At 48.8% G+C, this 25,184-nt stretch overlaps 1 protein-coding gene across 5 annotated transcripts in view; it reads right to left on the reverse strand.

Annotated features, from left to right (window-relative positions):
* CDK5RAP2 (CDK5 regulatory subunit associated protein 2) overlaps positions 1-25,184 on the reverse strand; it is a 172,574-nt gene that overhangs the window by 26,128 nt on the left and 121,262 nt on the right. For 2 of the 5 annotated variants that reach the window (XM_030294524.1, XM_030294527.1), the window contains 6 exons: positions 24,860-24,982; positions 20,131-20,701; positions 18,040-18,272; positions 7,275-7,323; positions 4,436-4,611; positions 83-202 (listed from right to left, as the gene is read on the reverse strand). In XM_030294524.1, coding sequence (XP_030150384.1) covers positions 83-202; positions 4,436-4,611; positions 7,275-7,323; positions 18,040-18,272; positions 20,131-20,701; positions 24,860-24,982 — 1,272 coding nt within the window. The remainder of the gene's footprint in view (positions 1-82; positions 203-4,435; positions 4,612-7,274; positions 7,324-18,039; positions 18,273-20,130; positions 20,702-24,859; positions 24,983-25,184) is intronic. The other 3 variants (XM_030294525.1, XM_030294526.2, XM_030294528.1) reach the window with 3 other exon arrangements.

Below are 25,184 nucleotides of genomic sequence, written 5' to 3' on the forward strand. Positions count from 1 at the left end.
GGGAAAGCTTATCCAGGCAAACGTAACCGGAGTCCCTTCCCGGATGAAGCACAGGCAGGCTGGCGACAAGGTCCTCCCTTACCTTGATCAAATTCACACCCTTGCCTTTCCAGTTGTCCCCGAAGTTTCTCGTTTGTTTTGATTGATTCTTCTAAACGTCTCCTCAAGCTTCGAATTTCTTGTATATGTTCCATTACTAAGTCTACGGGAAGGAGAGTATTTTTAATTTAAAGTCTGAAGCCCCCAACAAATGGAATAATTTACAGATTATGCCACGATCTTGAAATTCTAAATCGTGCGGGATGTGTTGAGTCAGTCAGTGACTGGCGATTTTTTCCCAGGCATGGTGACCACAGCCCACAGACACAGCTCTGTAATGATTCTCTGCAGCCCTCCACAAGGAGGGGGCTTTACAGCACATGGAAAAATTATATTCCATACAATTTTAATGCTAGCTGTAATGCAGCCCTTTATTCTTCTAAATATCAAATATTAATTTAAAATCTTCCTTATGGTGAAACTAACAGATCACTTTCAAGTCTGCCTGAATTGCCTGAGAGTTGATTAAACTACCTTCATAATGAATCCAGATATTTTTGAGACTAATTCTCTGGAAGGAATATATTTATCCATTTGCCACTTACTAATTTAAGACTTAAACACAAAGCAAAATGATAATCCCAGTGCTAGTGAAAGTTGTAAGAAGGGTACTCTCAAGGGCACATCCTGTTCGTGTGAATATAAATGTGCGTGACTTTGGGGAACTATTTTTATCATTAGCCGTAGAAGGGTTCTTTTCCAATGTCTTTCCCCAAATAAGTCTACTTCTAGGAATCTATTCAAAGAGATCACCAGACATGCTGACAACCATGTGCCAGAATGCATGAAAATGTTAATCTTCAGCACTATACGGAGCACTTAAAACTGAAAATAACTCAGATTATTAAGTAAGCTGTGTTACATCCACCGTGATGCAATATGACACAGCTACTGAAATTATATCATGAGGACCATGTAATATCGCAGAAAAACACAGATACAAAATGGATTATCCAGCACAATTATAACTCTATTTAAAAGTTTACAGACAGAAAAGACACATAAACACACAAAAAAGAAAAGATACCTAAATATTGACAGCAGTTGCCTTTGGGTGTTAGATTTCAGGTTTCTCAAAACTTCTACACTGTATCTCAATATAACATTTAATAAGATGTAAAAATTTAAATTTCCCAAATGTTCTATACTGAGCATGTCCTATTTTTCTAGCCTCTGCCACATCTCACTTGAACAAAGAAAGGAAGAGACACAGTTGCAATCTCGAGGTACACTCTAGAATCAGGATCTAAAGCATAACCACATTAGGTATCCAAAGGCAAAACTAATGTCTTTAATTCATCAATTAGGGTACACTCAGTGTGTCTTAGTAATGTTTGTTTTAAAACATTAGACTAATGTTACGACCCAGTTTTAATTCCTCCAAAATGACTTTCATTTAAAAGTAGCACCATGTTACAGATCTTTTCCTAATTAAATAGTAATTCTGCCATGAATCTGAATGTTTATGAGGTGACTTAATTCCCGGGCCTTCAGCTATCTCGATTAATGCCGGAAGTGTGGCCAGTCATCTGGTGGAACGTGCGAGGCCCTCGCCGCAGCCCGCAGCCGGGGGAACCCGTCTGCAGCCAGGTCCTGGCGGCACCTCCCGTCCCTGCCTGGCTGCGTCGCAAATCTGCCGGCGGCCAGTCAGGACGGAGTGAGGCGGGAACTTCTCTATTTCGACCGCAGTCCTCCGAGCGGGTTTAGATCTGCATCACCCGCTGCCGGCTTCTGGGGTAACAGCGCTTGGCAGCCATGGGCCCGCGTCACCTCCTGCTGAGTCTGGCCAGGGGCTGGAAGCATCGCTGGGGCTTAAGGAAACATTCCCAGTCGAACTGGACACCACTTATTAATTATGCAGCCCTAACCGAGAGAGGGAAACACGACACTCATCTTTACAAAACGGGAGAAAAACAGCTGTCCCTCTTACAACTAATATCCTTCTGACGAACGCGAACTCTTTAAAGCCAAAAATCCTGCAAAAAGCAACCGCTAAAACCCGCGTGTGCATCTTTGGCCTCGTAGTTCCACTTCACAGAATCGAGGAGAAGAAAATGCCCCAAAATAAGGAGAAAGAAAGCTTCGTGTTCAAAGATACTCCCTTGCAGCAGTGTTCGTAATTGTGGAATTTTAGAAAGGACTGAAATGTTCAGCAACGGGGGAACATAAGGAAAACTGCAGTTCAGCCATTCAACGGACTATATTCTAAAGCCACTAAAAATGATGTTATGTAACAACATGTCAGAAAGCTTATGATATAATGTCAAGTGAAAAAAGGAAAAATCCTTAAATTATCTCTCTACTTAGAATAAAAACACGACAAAAGGAAAAACAGATGCAGAGACCAAAAGTCTGAAGAGAAGCAAACCAAAAAAGCTAAAAGTGAAGTGTATTAGGAGGGCTCCAGAGAACACTGTCCCCATTCAGGAAAGTGCTTGGTAAATTCACCGGGAGGGCATGATAAGCCCAAGGTCAGGGGTGCCCAGAATAATGAGACGTAAAGGAGATGCCTAAATGGTTCTATATTGGAAATAAACCAAGGTTGGCTGGGGGGGGGGGGGGAGGGGGGCAGACATGTGGGAGGGTAGGAAAAAAGAGGGGCAGGCGAGAGAAAGCAGAGAGAGGTACCCAGCACCATATCAGATGGGTTTGAAAGAACAGAGATCTCAAATATTCCCATTAAATGATCTGGCCTGCTGCGCTGTAACCCCCCCACTGCCTTATAATTCCTCAAGCTCTCAATCAAGTATGTTTCTCCCACAAAGGCCTTGTAGGAGTCGATTCGGGGGTTCTTGGAAAGGCAATGAGTTCCATGCCAGGTTGATACAGTACAGAAGGAAGTGCAAATAAGGACAAGGAAACAACTCATAGGTCTGACCCAATTCAGCAGAAGGCAGATCAAAGAGCCAGAAATAACCGAGAGAGACCTAGTACACAAGACTCACAGAAGTCACACAGGGATACAGCCAGAGATCCAAAGAAGGCACATCTAGGTAACCGGCTAGAAGAACCCAGGTAACACCTCAGTTATATCACACGTGTATATTCCACGCTCCAGGTATGTTTTCAGACTGTGCTCCTCTGGGCTCGGGGTATCCTAGAGAAGCCTCAGAAGCCAGCAGGGAGGATAAAGGCTCTACCTGCAGCCCTTTCACATGTTTGGCCTCCATGTAAAGTTTCATCTGAAAAAAAGGGGGGTGGAGCTCTGTTGCTAAAAAAGATTTTGATTTTTGAAAACCACGTTCTACGTGATCAGGTGTCAACAAAAGGCTTTTAGAATGGAGGTGCCAGTGTCTGATTCGTGCTCTGGGTCCACTCTGGGTGTCTTGCCAACAACCACTGGAAGAAAGGAGAGACCAGAGGATGTCAGCTGAGGTCCAGAACATATACCAAGGGTCAGAAAACCACAGCTCCTAGGTCGAACCCACCTACCACCTGTTTTGGTAAATAAAGTTTTATTGGAACAGAGCCACACTCGCTCATTTACGTTTTTTTGTCTATGGCTGCTTTCTGCTACAACAACAGGATTGAGTAACTACAACAAAGACCATATGCTCCCCAAAGCCCAAAATATTTACTATCTGGCCTTTGTCAGGAAAAATTTGCCAATCCCTGGTCTATATTATCCCTTGAACTTCGGAAACACATTGACTTATAAACATGAATCCCTCCCTAACACCCAACAGGAGGCAATGAAGACTGTAAATGCAGAAGAGGTAAAAGGGAGCTCGGGTAGATGGAGGCTTGGGAGACTGATTCTACCGACTGAGCCCATGGGCCACAGTCAGAGGCAGGACAAGGGACTGAGCCGAAGGATGAAGGGTCACACGCTAAAGGGAAATACTGTAGATTGACATAAGTACAAAATGTTCAAATGGTGGGCAGTGGGGGGGGGGGGGGGGGGGGGGGGGGGGTGGTTAGGTGCTCTGGGGAATCTGTACGATTCAAAGCAAGAGTCTTCAAAGCGACAGTGCCTCGGAAAGCGTCTGAAAGGAACACCAGGAAATTAACCACACTTGGAACAGACACATAACCTCTGCTTTCCAGCCTGTTTTCTGCCACCGTCAGAAGCACGAGGAAATGGCAAATCACGTAATAAGTCATCATTAAGAAATAAAAATGACTCTTCCCCAATCACCAACACTTTCAACAACCGCAGCTTTCCCTGGTGATAAATGATAGTCTGAATGACCAGCTTTGGCCCTGCCAGGATCTCCTTTCATCAGACAAATATTCGAATGTCACTACGCTCTGCTTACTCAGGCAAGACGGCAAATTACTGTTTAAACCAGGAAACCTTGGCCGCATCTGAAGTGCTTAGCAAAGCTCAGCTTACCTTGAGAAAAATGGTTCGCCATTACCGAGGTCCTCCCGGTCTCACTGTCTTGCTTCTGGTCTCGTGAGAGGCCGGAGGACTTCTCGGACATTTCACAGTCGGACAACGCGTGAGAGGCAGAAGGCTCAGGAGACTCAGGCAGGATGTGTTGGTAGGTTAAATTGTCTTCCTCGATCCTTGACCATAGGGATTGAAAGAGAAATCGTTTCCCACACTAAGATTCCAAGCCAGGACCATGACTTGGGAACAAACACTTAAGATCACTTGGCCCCTTGTAATTTCCCCGTATTTACAACTTTGTTTTGGAGCCCTTTTGCTTCCCCAGAGCAGTTTTTAGTGAGGACGCTCTAAAAACAAAAAGCACGCCGTGGGCTTGAGTCTGGAGCCAGTGAAGGGGGAGCCACTACGTGGCTTATGGGGAGGGAGCCTAAGAAAGAGCACGGGTCAAAGGCAGCTGCTTATCGAGGGCTCCCTCTGTACCAGGCATGTTAGATGTACTACCTTACCTGGTCCCCACAGAAACCCTCTGAGGCAGGGACGACCATCCTCATTCAGAGCTGGGGAGACTGAGCTGCATCACAAGTTGCTCACTGTCTCACAGCTTCTTAGTGGCAGAGCTCACACTTGAACCCAGGTCTGTCTGGCTCTGGGACCCCAGGAGAAAGTGGGAGGCCACCTCAAACCCAGGAAGAGGCCTTATGGGTTTAAAACTCTCAAAACCCTCACGGCCTCCAAGCAGGTCCCAAAACCACCACTCTGGCAATCATCTGGTTATTAACCTGTATTTGCCAAGAGCCACCTAAGCCATAAAGAAGAACACCCTGAACTCTGCGAAAAGCCCACCTGAGTCTCCATTATAGATAAGCTCCTTAATTTAAGCTCTTTTTTTTCTCCCACTTTTTCCTATTACTTCTTGTCTCATTATTCATGAGCTCAGACAAGAGCAAAGGACTCCGGAGCTGCCACGCATTCATTAACAGGTAAACACCAGATGCAACTTCGCCCAGACAGTGTGATGGACGCATGGGCTTGTCGCTGCCTTGCCAAAGTGCCGAATGGGCCAAGGGCACCCATTTAATTAGCTTAGGAGTGACCCGTGTGAGCGCTAAGCCTACAGCTGAAAAAGGCAGAACAGAAGGAAAAGAAACAAACCTGTCGGAAACGGGAAGGGTGACACATGGTTAAGGGGGCTGAAGGAGGCTCCACGCACCCCCCCCTCCCCACCCCACCCCTCCCCCGCCCTGCCCCGCAGCCCATTCTCCAAGCAACCACGGGCGTCTTTCACAATAGCAAATCTCTTGCCTGGCCCCAGCTTACCCTCCTTCAAAGACTCCCCTCTTCCTGCAGCACAGAATCTGCGCTCTTAACAGAGAATCTGAGGACCAGTCCAGCAAGGCCCTGCCTGTCCTCTGGCCTTGACCCTTACGTTCCCGGCACCAGCTCGCAGGGCCACGTCTCCCTCGCCTCGCACACGGACACTCTCCGGCAATCCCTGCCCCTGGCCTCATCCTTTAGCTCTCAGTTACGACCGCCTCCACCCTGGAGGCCTTGCTTGCCCTCTCCACGGCCCGCCACTGCAATGCGATCCGTTATTAGAAGGATGGGAGCGGAGGGTCAAACCGGGAGGGATCTGCAAAAATACTACAGTGGGAAAGGAGTTTTCTTCCGAACTCACAGAAGCTCTGATTAAAACATCCTCCGGTGAGCGGTGATGCCTCCCCACCTGCTCACTCTGATGATGTGGCCTTCAACATGCCCATAAAATCTACAGTTCTGCACCCCAGACATCTTAGCCCCAGAAGCCCAAAGGGTCGCTGTTCCAAAGAGGAGGGAAATACCCATAGCACTAACAACAGTCAGAACCTCTAACCAGTAAACAGAGGAGGACGACACCTTGACCCTCCCTGTGGGCCATCGAGGCAAACTAAGAAAGTATACATTTATTCCATGAGCGTTTTGTGAACTCCAACTATACGCTACACACTTGGGGCTGGAATTCAAGACACAGTCTCTGTCCCCAAAAAGGCAATTTGCGGTAATAAGGCCTCAGGAGTACGACAGACTCAGGTTCAAACTCCAGCTCTGCCTTTTCAAGGCAAGCATGCAACTCTGACCCTCAGGTTCCTCGCCCTAAAATGGGAACAACAATGCTTGCCTCCTAGGGTCAGAAATAATGAACACGAATGCCTAGAGCAGCAGCGGACACACGCCAACACCCGGTTATACGCTAGCCGCTTTCCCGTTCCGGGGAATTCTGGGAGCGGGAAGGTAAATGCAGGAAGCGTCACATCGCCATGTGGTTAAGTGCTGCAATGTGACGATGTGCCAAGTGCTACAGGAAGAATCGCTGATCCCGGGAAGTCGTAGAGAGACGGGGGCGCCGGGGAGAGCCAGGTTCATCGCCACGAACGCCGACTCTGCTGAAGGACTTCCAAACTACAACAGGAAGAAGTCGAGCATACGGCTCGTGTCCAGGCACGGGCTGGAGGACAGCAACAGGTCAGATAAGACCGCAGCACGGGGAACATGACAGAAAGAAAGACGGGTCAGACCGAGGAGGGCCTCAAGTGTCAGGCTGAGGCATGTGACGTTTAGCCTGCAGGTACCCAGGGGCCGACAGAAGGAACGTGTCGTCCCAGTCACAGAACCTAACAGAGAAATGCCACGAATGACCTAAAACGACTGACTGAAGGCTGCGGGCTTTGCGAGGGCACCGTCAGTTTCACAGCTGTTTACGCTTCACGTACAAGAGGCAGGGGACTCACTGAACGGGAGGGAGCCACAGTGTACCCAGCAGACCGACCAACCGCCGTCTTCTTCCCGAACGCCACACACTCACCTCTCCGTCGGTTCATCCTGGGTGCTCATTTCCACTTCAACCGATTTCCCTGGAAGCAGAAGGAACATCAAGAAGAAGGAAAACATTAAAAAACAAACAAACAAACAAACAAACCCCAAGTGATCCCTAATAATCTCTGACTCATACATCCGCAGAGGCCCTGTTCCATTTGTTTAAACACTTTTTCTAACAATCCCGGGTATTTAAAGTAGGATGACCGAGAACCCATTCAGACCACAGGCTCCTCCTTCATCACTGCTCTGGCACCAGTTCTGGAGGGACGGGACAGCCCTGAATCTAAAAAGCGATCACAAAATGGGGCGTCTGGGTGGCGCAGTCGGTTAAGCGTCCGACTTCAGCCAGGTCACGATCTCGCGGTCCGTGAGTTCGAGCCCCGCGTCGGGCTCTGGGCTGATGGCTCAGAGCCTGGAGCCTGTTTCCGATTCTGTGTCTCCCTCCCTCTGTGCCCCTCCCCTGTTCATGCTCTGTCTCTCTCTGTCCCAAAAATAAATAAAAAACGTTGAAAAATAAAAAAAATAAAAAAAATAAAAAATAAAAAGCGATCACAAAGGCGCTGCTGGGTGCATGCTCTTTTTCCTTCTCTAAAACTCTCAACACAATATATCCTCATTACAGGAAACGGGTAACAGAGACAAGAAAAAGAACATGACCGTCCTCCAGGTACCTACAACAGACATGCCGTGGACTTCCTTCCATCCTTTTTTTCCACGCATTTTGGCCTGGGTGACGCTGCACTGGGGCTTAATTGTTTTCCCTTCGAATTTTATTATTAGAAGCATTTGTCTTACTGAATTTGCTTTAGAAACATAAGTTTTAATGGCTGCATTAATATTCCACTGTAGGCATGCATGTGCCAGTTTCTGCCGGTCCCTTTATTTGACATTTAGGTCATCTCCGATTTTGCACTTTTATACGTAAAGGAAATACACATCTTTGTACATACAGCTTTATCTGCATTTAAATGATTTCCTCAGGAAAGACTCTCAGAAGTGGGATTAGCAGGCAGAGGAGTATGTGAGTGCAGCTGAGTAAGCCAGCGCCTGCAGCAGGGGAATGACTACAAGAAATGGGGAAAGACAACAAAATAAAGCTCGAAACGTAGCTGGGAAGAAGACGCTCGGCTCCCCCTGCACGGCCCCGTTTGCTGTCTGAAAGGAAACACGGGAGCCCAGATTTCAAAGAGACTAACAACTTCATGTTAAAAATACTTCAGAACTCTGGAAATTGCAGCCTGGGATGAGCTCTTTGAAGAAGCTAACGTGTGGCTAAAGGAAAAAACAAACCCTTCTGTGGCCGTACTTGAAACATGAGACTATAATTAAAGTGCACCCACACATACCATTTTCAAAACTGCTCCTAAAAGGGAAAGTTCTCGAACACCACAGCGCAGAGGAAAGGAGCACCCGGAGCCTCGCGTGTTTGCCTCGTGCCTTGTGGTCCCCACCGCGTGCTCCCGGGGCCGGCTGGTGTTGCTCTCGGGGCCCCCTCAACACCCCAGCAGCACAGCCACGGGCACCGAGAGCCAGCACGATGTCCCGAGGGCTTGAGAGTCACCTGCCATGGCATGGCATCGGCGGGCACCGGAAGAGGGCCAGCCAGGCCCCCGAGATCAGGTGCCCGGCCCCAAAGATGGCTCCTTGACACTGACCCCGTCCGGAACAGTGGCAGGATTTCCACTGTACAGAAAAGAGGTGCAAATCCAGAAGGTGTGATGGGGCCCCTCTTACTCTGCTCAACTCACACTCGATCACCTACTTGAATACATGCTCCAGTGAAGCAAAGGATTCAGAGATACTCCAGAGCTAGCTCAACCACAAAACTAGGTCTTGATCCTCTTGGTTACATCCTGATCAAAAATGCAGTGACACTGTGGCTCCCCAAAAGGCAGAGAGAGGTTGACAGGCCCCTACCACAGTGGACGGGTTCCACCTTTCTGTCTTCTACATTCCTGGTCAAGAGGGGAAATATCCATTTAACTGGGTCTATTTCCAAGACGCTGACTTGCAGTCCCGGGCGGCAAGACCCCCATAAACGGGCAGCGACAAGTGCTGTTAGAAGAACAACTCGGCATTTTCCATCTCGCACCTGCACAGGGCTGCTTACCAACATTCAGCCGGTAAGATTCTGGCCCTAAAACCCTGAGGATGGCCCATCTGCCCAGCCCGGCCCTCCAAGGGGCTCAGCAGTCTACACGGACCAGCCTAGCACACGATAGCATCACAGCCTGCCTCACCGTGCAATCGCCCTCCAGGAGCACAGACACACGCCTCGGAAACCGCACAGGGCAGGGTACCACTGGTCGGGGGCAGGCTTTAAGCACGCTGGGACTTCCGACCAAAAATTCATCTTGTAACTATCAAAAAAACAAAAAAAACCCCCAAAAACAACAACAACAAAAAAAACGCCTCTCCTCAATTCCTTAATAAAATCCACGACCACAGAAGGAAGTGTCCTGAGACCACCCAAAGCACGAGTTTCTGTCTTCAAACAGGACGTCCTTCGAGGAGTCTGTAAGGATTCAACAACTGTATCCTGCCCATTCCCCAGCCACAAGAGAGTTCTTTAAAACCAAACGACAAATGGTTAGCGTGGGAGTCACAGGGACGTCATTATGAGTGGTGCGGTGAACTTTGCGGTGGAAACCGCTCCACACAGGTGACAGGTACCATCTGTCCGGCTGTTCCAACAGCTTAGGGAGCGTGGCATGAAGGCACCGCTTCCATCTTTCAGGCAAATCTTACCGCTACGCCTAAAAGCTGGGTCGTGGCGGGGGCCTCACCTTGTCAAATAAAAACGCGTCTAGTCACCCGCTCCACATGTGAACACAAGAATTATCACGCGGGACCTGCAGGACTGGCCGACCCGCCCTCCTCTCTGCACCGGTCCATTGCGTATGCTGCCTCCATTTGAGAGGCCTCTTTTGAAACAGGACTCCTTTGCTCAAAGTCCACCGGTCGTAGAGAACCCGGTTCAAATATCATAGCCTGGCATCTCCTCCACGGCCCAAATGTTTCTTCCTTTCCGTCCGCCAGTAATTTGTGTAACGTGCTTACACTCTCCTCCCGGTGCCCGTGCTGGACACTGAGGATACAGAGATGACTGAGGGGCCATCCGACCCTCGTTGAGTTCACAGCTGAGTGGGGACAAGAGACCCAAAAGACAATTACACTACTGAGCTGTGACAAGGGACAGCACGGGATACCACGGGAGGGCGCACAGAAGAAATGAACATGACCCAGCCTGGACCATCGGGGCAAATTTAGAGGAGGTAACGACAGACAGATATTTGAGGCAGGAAAGGACTGCTGTATGAAGATAGGAAGCAGCTAAGGCGCTACATGGAGGGCAGATCCCAGGGCTACTTAGGAGGAAAAATGTTCCATTTTACCGGACAGCCTGGTTCACCATGCTAACTCGACCCCACATGCCCATTACGGCTCCCAAAATACCTCTCCCCATCAACTATGAATCCTTCCAATACGGAATACCCCTCCAATACCCCTTCCTCCTGGAAGACTTCCCTTCCGAGCTCAGAGATACCTCTCCCTCCAGGCCCCTACTATGCGGGTCAGACAGAGTCAGACACAGAATGGAAGGGAGCCCCAGCGTAAGATCCAAACCACATAAAACTAGCAGTATTGCCCTCAAATCCTGACTGGGCACTACATGTATGGCCCCGGCCTAGTTTGGAAGGCCGGGACGAGACGAGGCCCCCATCTTCCAGGAGTTTATGCTCTCAAGAAATAAAATATCCTCACGAGAAATCACTGCTGTCACCTCCTGAGCTCCCAAGATTGGTCAGGCAGGATACAGACACTTGAAATAATCTCATTTAATCCTCAGAAATAACTCCGCGAGACAGGTAGTATTCCCTCACAGAGGAAATCTGACCATGAAAGGGATAAGAGAACCATAAAGCTGAGATTTGAACTCAAGTCTGGCTCCAAAGGGGTCTGTTCTGTCCACCCTGGCAGAGTGTCCTTCACAAGGCCGGACGTAATTGTCATGTGCAAGCTACGAACAACCCAGAATAAAAAACCAAACAGTTTTGCTTCCACCTGGGGTGAACAAAGAAAGCTTCCTAGAAGCTTTCTAGAAGGGAAGAGACAGTGAAAGCCTGCTAGCAAAGGGAGTGGTTTGAACAAAGTCCCAGAAGTGGGGAGTTGCAAGCAAGGCCCACAGCACAGAGGTACAGACCAGACACCTGAAGTGACAAGAGTGTGAGAAGTACGACATCATGGCGGTCAGGAGGTCAGGCTGTGGAAGCAAACTGCCCGGGCTCAAATCCAGACCCTGCTACACCTAGTGCAGCCCTGAGCCAGTATGTTAACTTCTCTGTTCCTTGTTTCTTAAATGAAGATGATGGGGGCTCCTGGGTGGTTCAGTCAGTTAAGCGTCTGACTTCGGCTCAGGTCATGATCTCGGGTCTGTGAGTTCGAGCCCCGCGTCGGGCTCTGTGCTGACGGCTCAGAGCCTGGAGCCTGCTTCGGATTCTGTGTCTCCCTCTCTCTCTCTGCCCCTCCCCTGCTTGCTCTCTGTCTCTCTCTCAAAAATAAACGTTAAAACAATTTTAAATGAAGGTGATGAACCGTACCTTCTCCTAGGCTGAGAACAATGCCTAGCATACAACATGCAGCTGCTAAAGACCAGCCTTCCTCATGGTTTCCCCATCATCATCATCACCAACACCACCACCATCGAGACGGTAGTGGGCTAGACAAGGCAGACTGTGGGAGGCCTTGAAAGTAATGAACAGTTTAGGTTCTTCCTGCAGGCAGAGGAGAGTCAAGAGAAAGGACCCCAGCGGCTGCCTTCTATTCATGTGGCTAAACCCTGACAAACCTGGTGAGCTGGTGGAGGAAAGAGGCTACCTCACCATCTCCTACCATCCTCCCCAGTGCTTACTCACACATTCCTGGCGACAACGCCGTCTTCCTCATTTACGCTACTGGCCTTGGGGGGCACTCTGGACGAGGACACGGTGGAAAACCTGGGACTGCAACCCCGGTTCTCCATCTACTTTGGCTCCCAACCCACTTTTAGAATCTGAAATTTGCAGATCCTCATCTCAGAAAAATGCACAGAGGCAGAAAAATCTTGCAGGGTTCTGGACCCCTAGTGAAATCCCTAGCTTGTGAAGCTAGAAAACACACCCGGCTCTCATCCTTACAAGGAGTGAGAAACCACACCATCATCCTACCAACTAAATATTATTAAAGGAAAGCAGGGATATGTACAAAGATTCCAGCATGGTGTTCTTTCAATAGCCCCAAACTGGAAACAATCTAAACGTCCACCTAATGGGGAATGATTAAGTGAATTACGGGACATTCATACAAAAGAATGCTCTGCAGTCACTAAAACTTACAATGTAGGTTAATATTTATTATCTACAACTTGACAGAGGGAAAGGCTGCAAAGAGTTCTAGTTCTACAAAAAAATACATATACATATAAAACAGAACTGAAAGTATAAATTCCAGGGCGTTCATTTTTGCTGTATAAATAATGCAATTATAGGAGTATTTGCTTATTTGGTATTCTACCATAAACAAATACTGCTTTGTATTCATAAAAAAAAAAAAAGGTTATATTTAAAACTTTTAGGAACTCATGCCATGCAATTACCTCAAATATAAAACTACTTTACAATAAGCTCCTTTCATAATGCAGGAGCCAGACCCCTCGGATAGCATCCAAGAAAGACCCACCTTGGTTACATTTTACTCTCTAAGAAAGGAAGTTAGAGAGAAGTACCTGAGACTTTTACGCCTTTTGTATACAAGAAAATAAAGTTCTGTGTTTGTGTTGTCTGCTAAGCCTGAAGTGCTTTCTACTTCCAGAGCCAGCAAGAAACAAGAAGTGAGATCTCCTTGGGCTTGTCAAGGTAAATAAATAACTAAAAAATAAATCAAGGGGGGCGGCTGGATGAGTGAGGGAAGGCAGCTGGTGCCAGAGGCAGTCTTTCTCGGCTTCCCAGGCTTCCCACCTCCTCAGGCCGGTTGAGGGCTTGCAGGAAGAAGAGAGACAAACAGAAAAACGCCTCGGGCCTGGAAGATACGGCTCTATCTTGAGGACCCAGTTATTTCTCCAATAATACAATGGAAACTAGCTTATTTGGAAACCCTTAGTCAGAAGAAAGTGGGTTTCGCAAAGCTGGGAAAAGTCAACTGCTCCTGCGTCCTGGCCCCCAGGGTCCTGGGGAGCTGGTCCTAGGACAATCAATGTGCAACAGGCCTGAGCTGTTAGGTTCTATAAAAAAATCAGGAAAAGCTCTCTAGACCCAGAAACCCAAACTATCCCACGTTCTATCTTGAAATTAAGTTGAATATAGGTGGACCCTCGTGAGTCATCTGTTTTGTATGTACGAAGACAGAAGAACTAAGGTCAAATCTTGGTTTCACCAAGTCAGTTATAACTTTGAGCAACTGACTTTCCTCTGTAAGGCTAAGTTCCTCAAGTAAAACAGGTTGTTCTGAGGAGTAAGCCCCCCCCCCCCACAACAGGTATGGCTATTAGCAAGCACGGAGCGCATAGGAGCATGGACCCAGCGCTGAGTCAAGGCTTCATGCTCATTATTTAACTCTTACAACTCACATAGGAAAGCCTTTGATTTTAAGCAGAAGGAACAGGACCTGATTACATTTTGAAAAGATCACTCTGTCTCTTGTATGGAAATGGACCGTGGCAGGACACAGGTGGAGGCCGGAAGGCCAGGGAGGCCAGGCCTGGAATAATCCACCGGAGCTGCAGCAGCAATGAGGAAGGGGAGATCGGTCAGATTTGCAGCACATGTTGAAGGCAGAAACTCCAAGGTGCGGCCAGTGGGGTGGGAGGAGAACTGGCTCTGGGTGGTGTCCTCCTAGAAGCCCAGGGAGGAAAGGATTTCCCCCAGGAGGGAGGGACGGGCCATATCCAAAAAATACTGCTGTGAGTTTGGGCGAGGTGCCATCCAAAAGCGATCACCGGATTTAGCAAAGTGGAAGGTGTTAGTGTCTCGGGCACATGCCCATTCCGTGGAGAGGCTGGGATGCCTAAAAGGCCAGTTCCCGAAGGTTTGAGAAAGGGGAACTAGAAAGTCATACTCATGGATATAAAGGAGAGGGACAAAAATAATGATTTCATAGAGGCAATTTCAATGGAGAAAGTTTTAGCTTGAGAACCACCTTAATATTTTTCATATTCAAAACATAAAATGAAATCAGTAAAAACGGGAGGGGAACCCTAACCCTAAAATTGAGCACAAATGGAAACAAATAAATCTAATTATATTTCACACGAATATCCTAACAACACTGCAGAAAGAATGAAATCCAATAACTTTTCAATTTAATACCTGACTACATACCCTCAGCCTAAAAACTAAAAGAACTGATCTCTTAGTAGGTTTGCTTTTCACAGTGCTAAGGATGGGGCAATTCTGGAACTAACTGTGTGTCTTAGAGAACTAAGCAAAGGAGCGGACATACTGATGTGAGAGCCAGGATTCTCACTGTTGGAGACAGGAAACACAAATACAGAAGTGGAAACAGCAATAAAGGGCACGGTGGGCTGGACTGGAATTGGAGGCCCCACTGTGAAATAATGATTTTTAAAATAAATAACATATTGTTATATATATCATGTGTATGCATGTGAGCTATATTCTAGTCCCGCCTGCTAAAGGGTCTAGAAACAATGATCCCCTAGTAGCAATGAACCTACACAGCCCCAAATCATAGTTGTTGTGTTTTTTTTTTTTAATGTTTATTTATTTTTGACAAGAGAGAGAGACAGCATGAGCAGGGGAGAGGCAGAGAGAAAGGGAGACACAGAATCTGAAGCAGGTGCCAGGCTCTGAGCTGTCAGCACAGAGCCCAAAGCGGGGCTCGAACTCACGGGCCACGAGATCATGACCTGAGCCGAAGTCGGACACTCAACCGACTGAGCCACCCAGGCGCACCCTCCAAATCACAGTTTTTGCATAGCATTTCCCTTTAAGATGAACCAGGGCTACTTGGAGAAATGGCTGATTCAGGGGCAGGGACAGTATCAATGGGGCTGGAACATCTTTTTTGTGCCAGGATGCACAGATGTACAGAAGGAAGCTCCTCCAAAAGATGGAGACCCGTCAAAAGGAATTGCCACTTGCCAAACGAGGAACAATTTGAGCATCGGGATGAATGACAGAATGAGTAATAGTCCCCTGAATAAAATAAGAACCTAAACTAAGTCCACACTGCTAATAAACAAACAACAAATATAGGAATAAAAAGGGGCAGGTAAAGGAAGAGTTTATCCTTCTACAGACGCCATCTAATAAGAAATGAAGACAAAATAACGACGTCAAGAAAAAAAAACCACCAGGTGGCCACCATCGTAGTCATTAATTAATAACAGAGGCAAGGAACGTTGTGCAAACCTTGAGTACAAATTTGAAGAGGAGCCAAGTATTTACAAGGTTACAAAGTACCTCCCACTAATTGCTTCTATATGACACAGGGAAATGTTGTCATTTAGAGTGGAGAAACCTGACGCATATCAGCTCAACCAAATGGTCAAAGTTATTTTCGCCAAAAACGGGACAAACTAATGGCATGCGGCCTCGTGAACACGATACCATGAGAACACAATACTTAACGTCGTATTCTTCCCCAAATCACATAATCTCATCTAATTTTCCTAACTTAATCCTAAAGAAACAGATAATCCCAAACTGGGGCACTGGCCTGAACTCTTCAAATAGGTCCGTGTCATGAAAGACAAAGGGTGAACGACTACCCCCGATTAAAGGAAACCAGAGAAACAGACAACTTGATGTCACGTAGGGAGTGGGTCCTGGAACAGAATCAGGAATAAAATTCATAGAAGACATTATTGAATCAATTAGCGAAATTTTAGTATAGACTGTATATGAGATGATGATACTGTGTCATGAATTTAGCAGCGGTGTTTTGGCTAAGAGAGGGTCTCCGGTGTGAGGGGCCACACACTGACACATCTAGGGGGAAAGGACAGGACACCATCAATCCATCCTCAGAGGGTTAGGAGAAGATAACAATCATAATCATAATAATGTGGGGTGCCTGGCTGGCTCAGTCGGTGGAGTGTGCAACTCTTGATCTCGGGGTTGTGAGTTCGAGCCTCACGTTGGGTGCAGAGATTACTTAAAAATAAAATCTTAAAAAACAGCAGGGGGCGGGGGGGGAGGGGACACCTGGGTGGCTCGGTTGGTTAAGCGTCCGACTCTTGATCTCAGCTCAGGTCTTGATCTCAGAACCTTGGGCTCAAGCCCCATATCGGGCTCCGTGCTGGGTATGAAGCCCACTTTAAAATAACATAACAGGGGCGCCTGGGTGGCGCAGTCGGTTAAGCGTCCGACTTCAGCCAGGTCACGATCTCACGGTCCGTGAGTTCGAGCCCCGCGTCGGGCTCTGGGCTGACGGCTCAGAGCCTGGAGCCTGTTTCCGCTTCTGTGTCTCCCTCTCTCTCTGCCCCTCGCCCGTTCATGCTCTGTCTCTCTCTGTCCCAAAAAAAATAAATAAACGTTGAAAAAAAAAATTTTTTTTTAATAAAAAATAAAAATAAAATAACATAACATAAAGTCTTAGAAAATAACAATAATAATAATGTATGTGCGCACGTATATGCATATGTATGCGTGTATATACGTGCATACACAGGTGGTCCCTGACTTACGAGGGTTCAGCTTACAGGTTTTGACTTCAGGACGGTGTGAAAGCAACAGGCACCCAGTAAGGACTGGGCTGCAGATGCTGAATTGTGATCTTTTCCCGAGCCGGGGACATGCGGTACGATCCTTCCTCCTGGCTCCGGGCAGAGACGGTGAGCTGCGGTTCCCAGTCAGCCCCATCATCACGAGAGGAAATAACTGATACAACCATTCTGGACCCACACAGACATTCTGATTCTCACTTTCAGCAGGGCGTTGGGCATATGACACGAGGTACTCAACACCTCACTATAAAATGGGCTCTGCGCGAGGGGACAGGGCCCAACAGCGGGCTACTGTAGGTGCTCTGAGCACGCTTCAGCTGGGCTGGGCTAAGCGATGGTGTTGGGAGGTTGGGGTGTTATATGCGTTCCTGGCTTATGATACTTTTAACTCATGATGAGTCTGCCGGGATGCGACCCCATCACAAATCGAGGAAGATCTGAATATAGGCAGAGAGAGAAAACGACAGAGCGAACACGGCAAAACTGATGAGGCTGGGTAAAGAGTGTAAGAGAATTCTCGTTCTAGTCTCAAAAGAATTGCAAATGATTATTTACTTAAATGCAACAGCCCCTATTTAAGTGCCTAGCACATAGTGACTGTTTAGCAGAGGCTTTCTTTCATCCTTGCTCTAAACCACCTCTGACCCTTGAATAGATTTTTTTTAACCGATAAATGTTTGGGGTTTTTTTGTTTGCTTGTTTTGTCTGTTGTTGCCAACATTTAAAACTCAAGAGTTCTTACCCTCCTCCCCCTCGAAAAAAAAACAAAAAACAAAAAACACCTGATTCCCATCTTCTCTTGAAAATCTGGAGCAGCCATGTGGCGGGCACTGGAGGGGTGTCCCTCCCCAGCCGGACCCCGGGTCTGGAGCAGTGAGGACGACCAGCCGCTGGAAGCAGTCACCGGAAGGGACAGCAGCCAGTGTGGGTCCGCTGTCCCCTCATCAGAGCAGAGCTAAGCACTGCCAAGAAGTCTTGGACCGATAAATGCTGTGTCTTAAGACTCGCAAGCCCCTGCCCTACTTACCGTCGAGGAACAGCTTTTCCAGTTTCTCGAGTAGCTCCGCACACTGATTCAGCTGCTCCTGGAAGCCCTCGGCCACGTAGCGATCCACGTCGCTGGCCTGTAGCAACTCCTCAAATGCCTTAATCACGGTGTTCATATGTCGACGGTAAATGACACAGATGTCATGGCTGTCCTTAATCTGCTGTCTTTGAAGGGAGAGCTCCCTGGCTTGGGACTGAACTAATGAATCGTATCTGATAAAAGGGGGGGGGGGGGAGGGGGGAGAAAACGCTTGTACCATTTCAGAATTGCATTTTTGTGACCTTAACACTAATTGGAAAAATGACAGAGCACAATTTTTTAAAGCCTGCAGCTGTACAAGTATATATACCTCTAGAAAAATTGGAAGTGTGTAAGGTCACTCCTTCGATTTCAAAACAACCCACAAACGCTGGAACAAAGGTTCTTCTGCGCTATTTTCAACCTTATAAAGCCCCCAATTACAGTACAGACTGGCAAGAACTCGGGAGAACATTTAGTTTCCATAAACTCCTCAAAAATATTATTCTGAATTATAGAAACAAGTGCTCCAAGGGTCAGAGGACCCCGCCACAAATTCCCATGAAGAAGAAAAAAGAAACTGTTGACACAGGAAAACAAAATCGCGACTCTCTCCTCTCCAAAGGTCAGGGGGTAATCATAATCCTAACTACCATTTATGGAGGGTCTATGATCTGCCGGTCACTGCGTTAGGTGTTTTTTATAAGTTAACTGTTCCTCCCAATCTTTCAACAAATGTATGAACCTCCTTGTCTACAGCGAGGAAACGGACTCCGAGATTGCGAAGTTAAATGGGGAAGGTTTCGGACTCAAACAGTCCGCCTTCAAAGCCCATGCTGCATCGCACGATACGACCTCTCCTGACGCCGGATCTGTCTTCCCCCGTGTGAGCCCACCGGCACTCCGAGGCATGGAGAAAAACCCAAGTTAAGCAAACCGTGGCTCATATACAGCGTGGCCACAGTAACTCGGCCCCAGCGTGGCTCCGCAAAGATGCTGACCCTTCAGTTCAACGTGTCCCCCTTTTCCTGAAATGAGGGCAGTACGTGGGGCTGCTGACCACCTCTGGCGGTGAGCGTGCACGTACAGACCATGTGGCACCAGCCTTGAAGGTGGGGCAGGCCTCGCTGGTGAGGAAGAACACGGGGCGGGGGGGGGGGGGTGCTCGGGCAGGACACTGTGGGCTCGCGCACTGGCGACAGCTCTGAGCAACACCACCCGTCTCCTTGGGCCATCTGCTCGGTCAGGGAGGCCTCTTTGAGGCTCCACTTCCTCATCCATATTTAGGAACACCACCTTTCCGGGCGATGCTGAGGATTAAATAAGAAAAGTGCCTACCCGGGCGTCTGACACTACTGTCTTTCAATAAAATGCAAGCTTCCTCCCAGCTTGCTGTTTGCGAAGGCTCGAAAAACTTCGCTCTGGCTCCTGACAATTTAGAATAATGTGTCTGTCTCAAATTAGTGACGAATGAAGGTCAACTTTGCAACTGGTCGCTTTTTTGTCACATCTCATAAAGCAAAACTGTACCTATCTATGCCCGTAAAACATGACGTAAGAATTCTTCTCTTTCGACACAGGCTTATTTCTCTAAGATGACCTTAAAGGGTAAAGATACGGGAAATATTTATATCCTTCCTACCCCGGCTAGGACATCAGTTTCAACCCCGCAGTAAAGGCCAATAACGGGGTCCAGGAGGAAACACTGCCGTTCAGCAAACGTACCAGGACTCCCCGAATGGCTGGCATAATACCTTCACCCCGTTCCCAGCCTGAGGAGGGCAAAATCTGTTCTGCCAATTCCGGAAGACACAACACAAGAATTGTACGGCCACCACTCCCTGTGGCCTCACGTTCACCTCTCCATCGGGCCCACCTGCCCTAAACCCACCATCGAGCCTTGCCCGGCACACAACCCACAACCCACAACCCACAACCACAACCCACCGAGCAGCATCCACCCCCCCCCCCCCCCGCTCACGGGCTCCGACCTAGAGGCAACGTGGGGGAACTGCAGGTTGCCACCGTGGAAGAAGCAGAGGTGGGATGTACCTGGAGGGGGAGAGATCTCTGAACCTATTCTGCAGGTTACGGATTTCACTGAAAAGCTCCACGTTCAAGTCCTGCTCCTTCTGCAGCTGACACTCCTGATCCACCAGCTGCCGTCTGAGGCCCTCCAGCAGCCCACCGTCGGTCACCTCTGGAGCCAGCTGATGAAGGATCTTCATGTGTTTCACATACCGAACCTGCTGCAAACTTGAAAAGGTCATTTCTTCTTCGTCGGTACTACCCTTGGGCTTGTTCAAGGCATCCTGGGCCGCTTCTTCGGTCCCACACAAAACTGTGATAATGGCCTCACTGCACTGGGAGTGCTTTTGAAGCTGAAATAAGAAATTCCGGTAGCCCTCGAGCTCAGTTTCCAAGTCACAGATTTTCTGTTTTAAGTTTTCTGCATCACCCGAGGTGTCAACGTTCTCCGACTGGTGGGTCCCAATCACGCAGACTTTAGCGGGAAGCTGACTCAAGTAAGTAGCTACTGAGGTCGGGCCCGGAAAATCTTCAGAAGGATTCTCATTGCACGTTGGCAAGACGGCAAGGCCATCGGGCTGGTAAATTTCAGAGTCTGCAAATCAGACATGTGTATATCAGTACCTCCTTTGCTGAAAGCCACCCCCCCGGCCCTGTGCGGCCACAGCCTAACAAGCCTCTCTGACCCTAGTCCTTCCTCTTACCCTCTTCCTCAGAGTAACTACTCTGAAAAGTGAGCTTGGCCATGATAACCACCAACACCCACCTAAAATCCATCGATAACCCCACTATCCTGAGGATCAAACCCAAACGCCCTCTTACAGCATCTGAGACCCTCCACGATCTAGTTCTGGGCAGGCTTCCCAGGAATATCCCCTCACGCCACCTATGGAGATGCCCTACTAAATTAGCCAGAATTCCCTGCACACACCAGGCTATTTTGTGCCCCCATGCTTTTGCACGTGCTGTTCCCTCTGCCTGGAATATGCCTGGTCCTCTACACCTACTCAACAAACTCCTACTCGTCCTCCAACATCCAGATCTAATGCTCCTTCTGCAAGCCCATCTTCAAACTGTGCACAACAGTCCCTCCTTTCTGTGCTTCCACAGCCCCTTACGCGTCTTGCCCGGGACAAACATTCCACATGCAGGGTGCTGCCAGAGGAACTACATTGGCTTGCTTATTTATCTACCTAGCAATTGTTTATTTGAATTCCTCTCTCCCTCCTTCCCAGGAGGGGCTTGGCCTTTCACCTTCACGTTCCCAGTGCCTGGTACAGTCCTTAGCCCAGACCAGAAGTCAGTGCAGGCCTGAGAGATACCGGGGAGTTCGTGAAGTACCATTAAGAGCAGTAATTCTAAAACCCATCCCCGACGGGAGTCTTCTTTTCATTTCCACGTCTAACAGTTTCCAGGAGGTGCCACGATGTCCCCCGCAGTGAGCCGTTTCACTGATGCACGACCCTGCCGGGAAATACTTCCTGACAGCTAGTTTAAATCCCCAGACGTGCGGCCAAACTTGTCTAAGCGCTGGGGCGGTGCTGAGAAAGAATGCGGAGCTCTGAAACCAAAGAGCAGGGGGCTCACACCCAGCTTTGCCACCTGCTGACTCCGTCGCCTTAGGCAAGTAATCTAACGTCCCAGAACCTCAGTTTCCCCAAAAAGATGCCTAGGGTGCCTGTTATGAGGCTTCAAGCTCAGGCCCGAGTCCAGAGCTCCTGTCCTTAATCACATACCACACCACCCCATGTGCGGGGAAGCCTCAGCTCGATAGAAGGGTTGCTGAATACTTAGGAGGCAGCAGAATACAGGAGAAAAACCCATCTTCAAAATCCAACAGATCTGGTTGCCCACTCTGGCTGTGCCACTTACTAGCTGCGGGACCTTAGGCAAGTTCCTTAACCTCTCTGAGCCTCAGTCGCTTCACGCGCTGCATGGAAAGAACATCGCTTACTGTGAAGGGTTGTGTTTGCTGTGTTCTTCGGATCACACGGCACAACAGCTCTGCAAAAAGCATCTGGCTCGCAGTGGTGAAGGAACCCAGCTAATGCTGATAGTCTTTGCTTCCCTGAAACTGTCTGAAGATGGAAGAGGATGCTGATGGCAGGAGGCAGGAGGCCCGCGAGCCGGGGCTGAGGACCAGGGGAAGCGCTGCCTAAGCAGCCGTGCGGGTTGGACGGCAGGGCCTGGGGGAGCTCTCAGAAGGAAAAGCGCACCAGAATCCTCGGCAGACTGCATATTCCAATTTCTGGGTTCCGCAACTGTTCCTCGTGGCTGTAAGCCCCTTCTTATCTCTCTGTTCACGATGCAAATACCATAAAATAACTCTTTTTATTTTAGAAAGCAGCTGCTCCATGACCTAAAGGAAGCATTCCCCGCACAGCATTTCTACTGCATAAAATGTGTGACAGTCGCCAGTCCCCGCGCTCTCTCACGTGCAGGCATGTCCTTCTGCAATCCAGGGCCTGGCCCGGGGCCTGGGGCAGACAAGGGGCTCAGTAAGTAACCGCCGGCTGAATGAGTGTAAGAGACAGAGACAGAGCGAGACATCTCAGCAGGCCTTTTCCCCAGTAGATCACCTTCCAAGTCAAGGAAGTATCTCTGCCTCATGACAGTGGAACCTCACGGCAAGAAGCAATGTTCACTCAGGGGAATAATGATCAGTTTTGATGATTTTCACTAAGTAATCATGAGGCAGAGACAAACGTAAGACCCACACAAACGTCCTGCCGTGGTGCAGACCGCGGCCGGCTCAGACGTTTAGGGGCACGTGCATCTCAGGATGGCGGGGACGGTGTGCCCGCTCACACAACACTTACCCTCCACTGGAGGCTTTGACCCTACGGCACGACCAGTCTCACACTCATACACTCGGCATTCGTAACTTCGACTCTGGAAGCGCCCTCGATCCGCAGCACCTGGTGTTCAGCAGCAGCGACGAGGCAGTGGCCCAGTGCCAAGGCCGGTATCCGGCACGTCTCGCGGCCCAGCATGGGCTCTGCAGTGTGGCTTTGCCACTCGCGGCCCAGCAGCCCTCGATGAAGGGCCAAAGGCAGATATTTCATCAGAAATCACTGCACGGCGGGTGTGGGACAGGGAGGATCACAAGCTGTAGTATGTGGTGTGAGCCTGAAGGCTCTAGAAAATTCTAGAAGCACATTCAGAAAGGCCTCGGGACACGTAACTATGCCAGGACCTGGCCTACCGCCGAGCGCCAAGCACCTCGCCTGTGATATCCATTTAGTCTTCGCGACAGTCCAGCGAGGCGTCACCAGTGTCCCCATTTTACAGAAGAGGAACTCGAGGTTTAGTTAGAGAGGTAAGAACCTGCCCCAGGGTCAGGGCGAGTAAGCAGCACAGCCCCTCCTTCAAAGCCTGGCCACCTGCCTCCAACTCTGAACGCCGCCTCCTGATGTGTCTACCCCTCCCATGCCTGGAGTCTCCCGTAGCAGGGGTGCACGAGCGGGGAGGGGCAATCCTCAACCCTCAGTGTGAAGGCCAATAACATCTGTGGAATCAGACCAAAACCTGGGAGGCCAACAGGAGTGTCTAAATAACTGAGGGATTCAGGAAGGCCTTCCCTGGAAAATGACATCTAAGCTGAGACCTAAAAGACAGGGGCCTCGGCTAGGCCTCAACTGAAGGGGGCAAATTCAGGCAGGGGCAACAGCACGTGCAAAGTTCTAGAAGCACATTCAGAAAAAAGAAAGAAGGTCACCAATGATGGGGATTTGGGAGGGAAAAGGAAACTGCCAGTTCGACACGAAGCCTTTAGTAACCAACTGGCTGTGAACAAGAACTCAAAAGATGTCTCCAGGACCACTTATTTGTGTTGGAGGAAATACTGCAGCTCTGGAACTTTCTACAATTCAGCTAAGAGTACTTTACTGCCTGGTAGAGTGGCTTTCTCCTCAAAGCCCACAACCTTCAGAAGCATGTGACCAGGTATTCAGTGCACTGACTGGAGGCCTCGGGGAAGCGGACATCGTAACTCAGTACTTCCCCAGAGACGGTGTTCTCATAGCCGCCCCATGACAAATTTAGGATTCCTGAAGATAATTATTTCTTACGGAGTGAATTAGGTCCAGATGAAAGGTGACTCCTTTTTTTTAACAAAGGCAGAGGGGGATGGATGTAAGGTAAAAAGAAAAAATGTAAGCATTTATTCATTCTGGATGAATGGGAACGTGAATATTCTTTTATCACCCTTTGTGATTCTCTGTATGCTTAGAATACTTTATACTGCCAAGAAGAAATAGATGTGACTTGCCTGGGACCTCACTCATGTCTCTGTACCTTTCCCACCAGCCTGCCTGACAAACCCCACAAACCAGGAGTCAGCTCGGGCTCACCTCTCACCCCCCTCCTGGGCAGCCGGAGGCCGGTGGGGCACACCTAACCTAACCCAGCCAGCACCACAGAGACCTGCCTGCATGCTGGGCTGTGAGGTCCCTGAGAGCACGTACCACGCCCGCCAGGACCCAGTCCACGGCCTGGGAGGAAAGCGTGCCAGACAGACTGGTAAGCTCGGACACACAGTCTACCAGACCTCCACTCGTCTATCCGCTTACCAGCTGGGTGACCTGGATCAATTCTTTCTAAAAACCTCAGCTTCCTCACGTGTTAAGTGGGAATAATGATGATGTCCTAAGAAGCCTGTTGCAGGGCTTAGTGACAATTTTTTCTATACAAGACCCCAAGGAGTGCCTGGCACACGGAAGCTGTTCGACACACACAGAGGCTGAATTCCGACCGGTCTCGTGGCTGGTGTGCTGATAACTGTCCCCTTCCTTGTCTCTCCAGACACAGGCCATGGTTCTAATTCCTTTCTGCTCTCCTGGGCTGTCCTGGTAGGCTGCTCCCACAAGGGGCTGGGCTACAGGCGTTCGTGAAGAGAAGGAAAAATAAATAAAACCGTAGACTTGAAACTTAGCCAAGCAACTGAGAAGAACACAAAGATACAACGGGGAAAATAAAAACACTGGGGAGGCAAAATGCAATTTATAAGATAAAATTAATCTATCGAGCTGCCATAACAGGACATAAAAAGCATAAATATACTGCAGCTTGTCTGAAAT

The sequence above is a fragment of the Lynx canadensis genome, chromosome D4, assembly GCF_007474595.2.
Source record: "Lynx canadensis isolate LIC74 chromosome D4, mLynCan4.pri.v2, whole genome shotgun sequence".
Lineage (NCBI taxonomy): Eukaryota > Metazoa > Chordata > Mammalia > Carnivora > Felidae > Lynx > Lynx canadensis.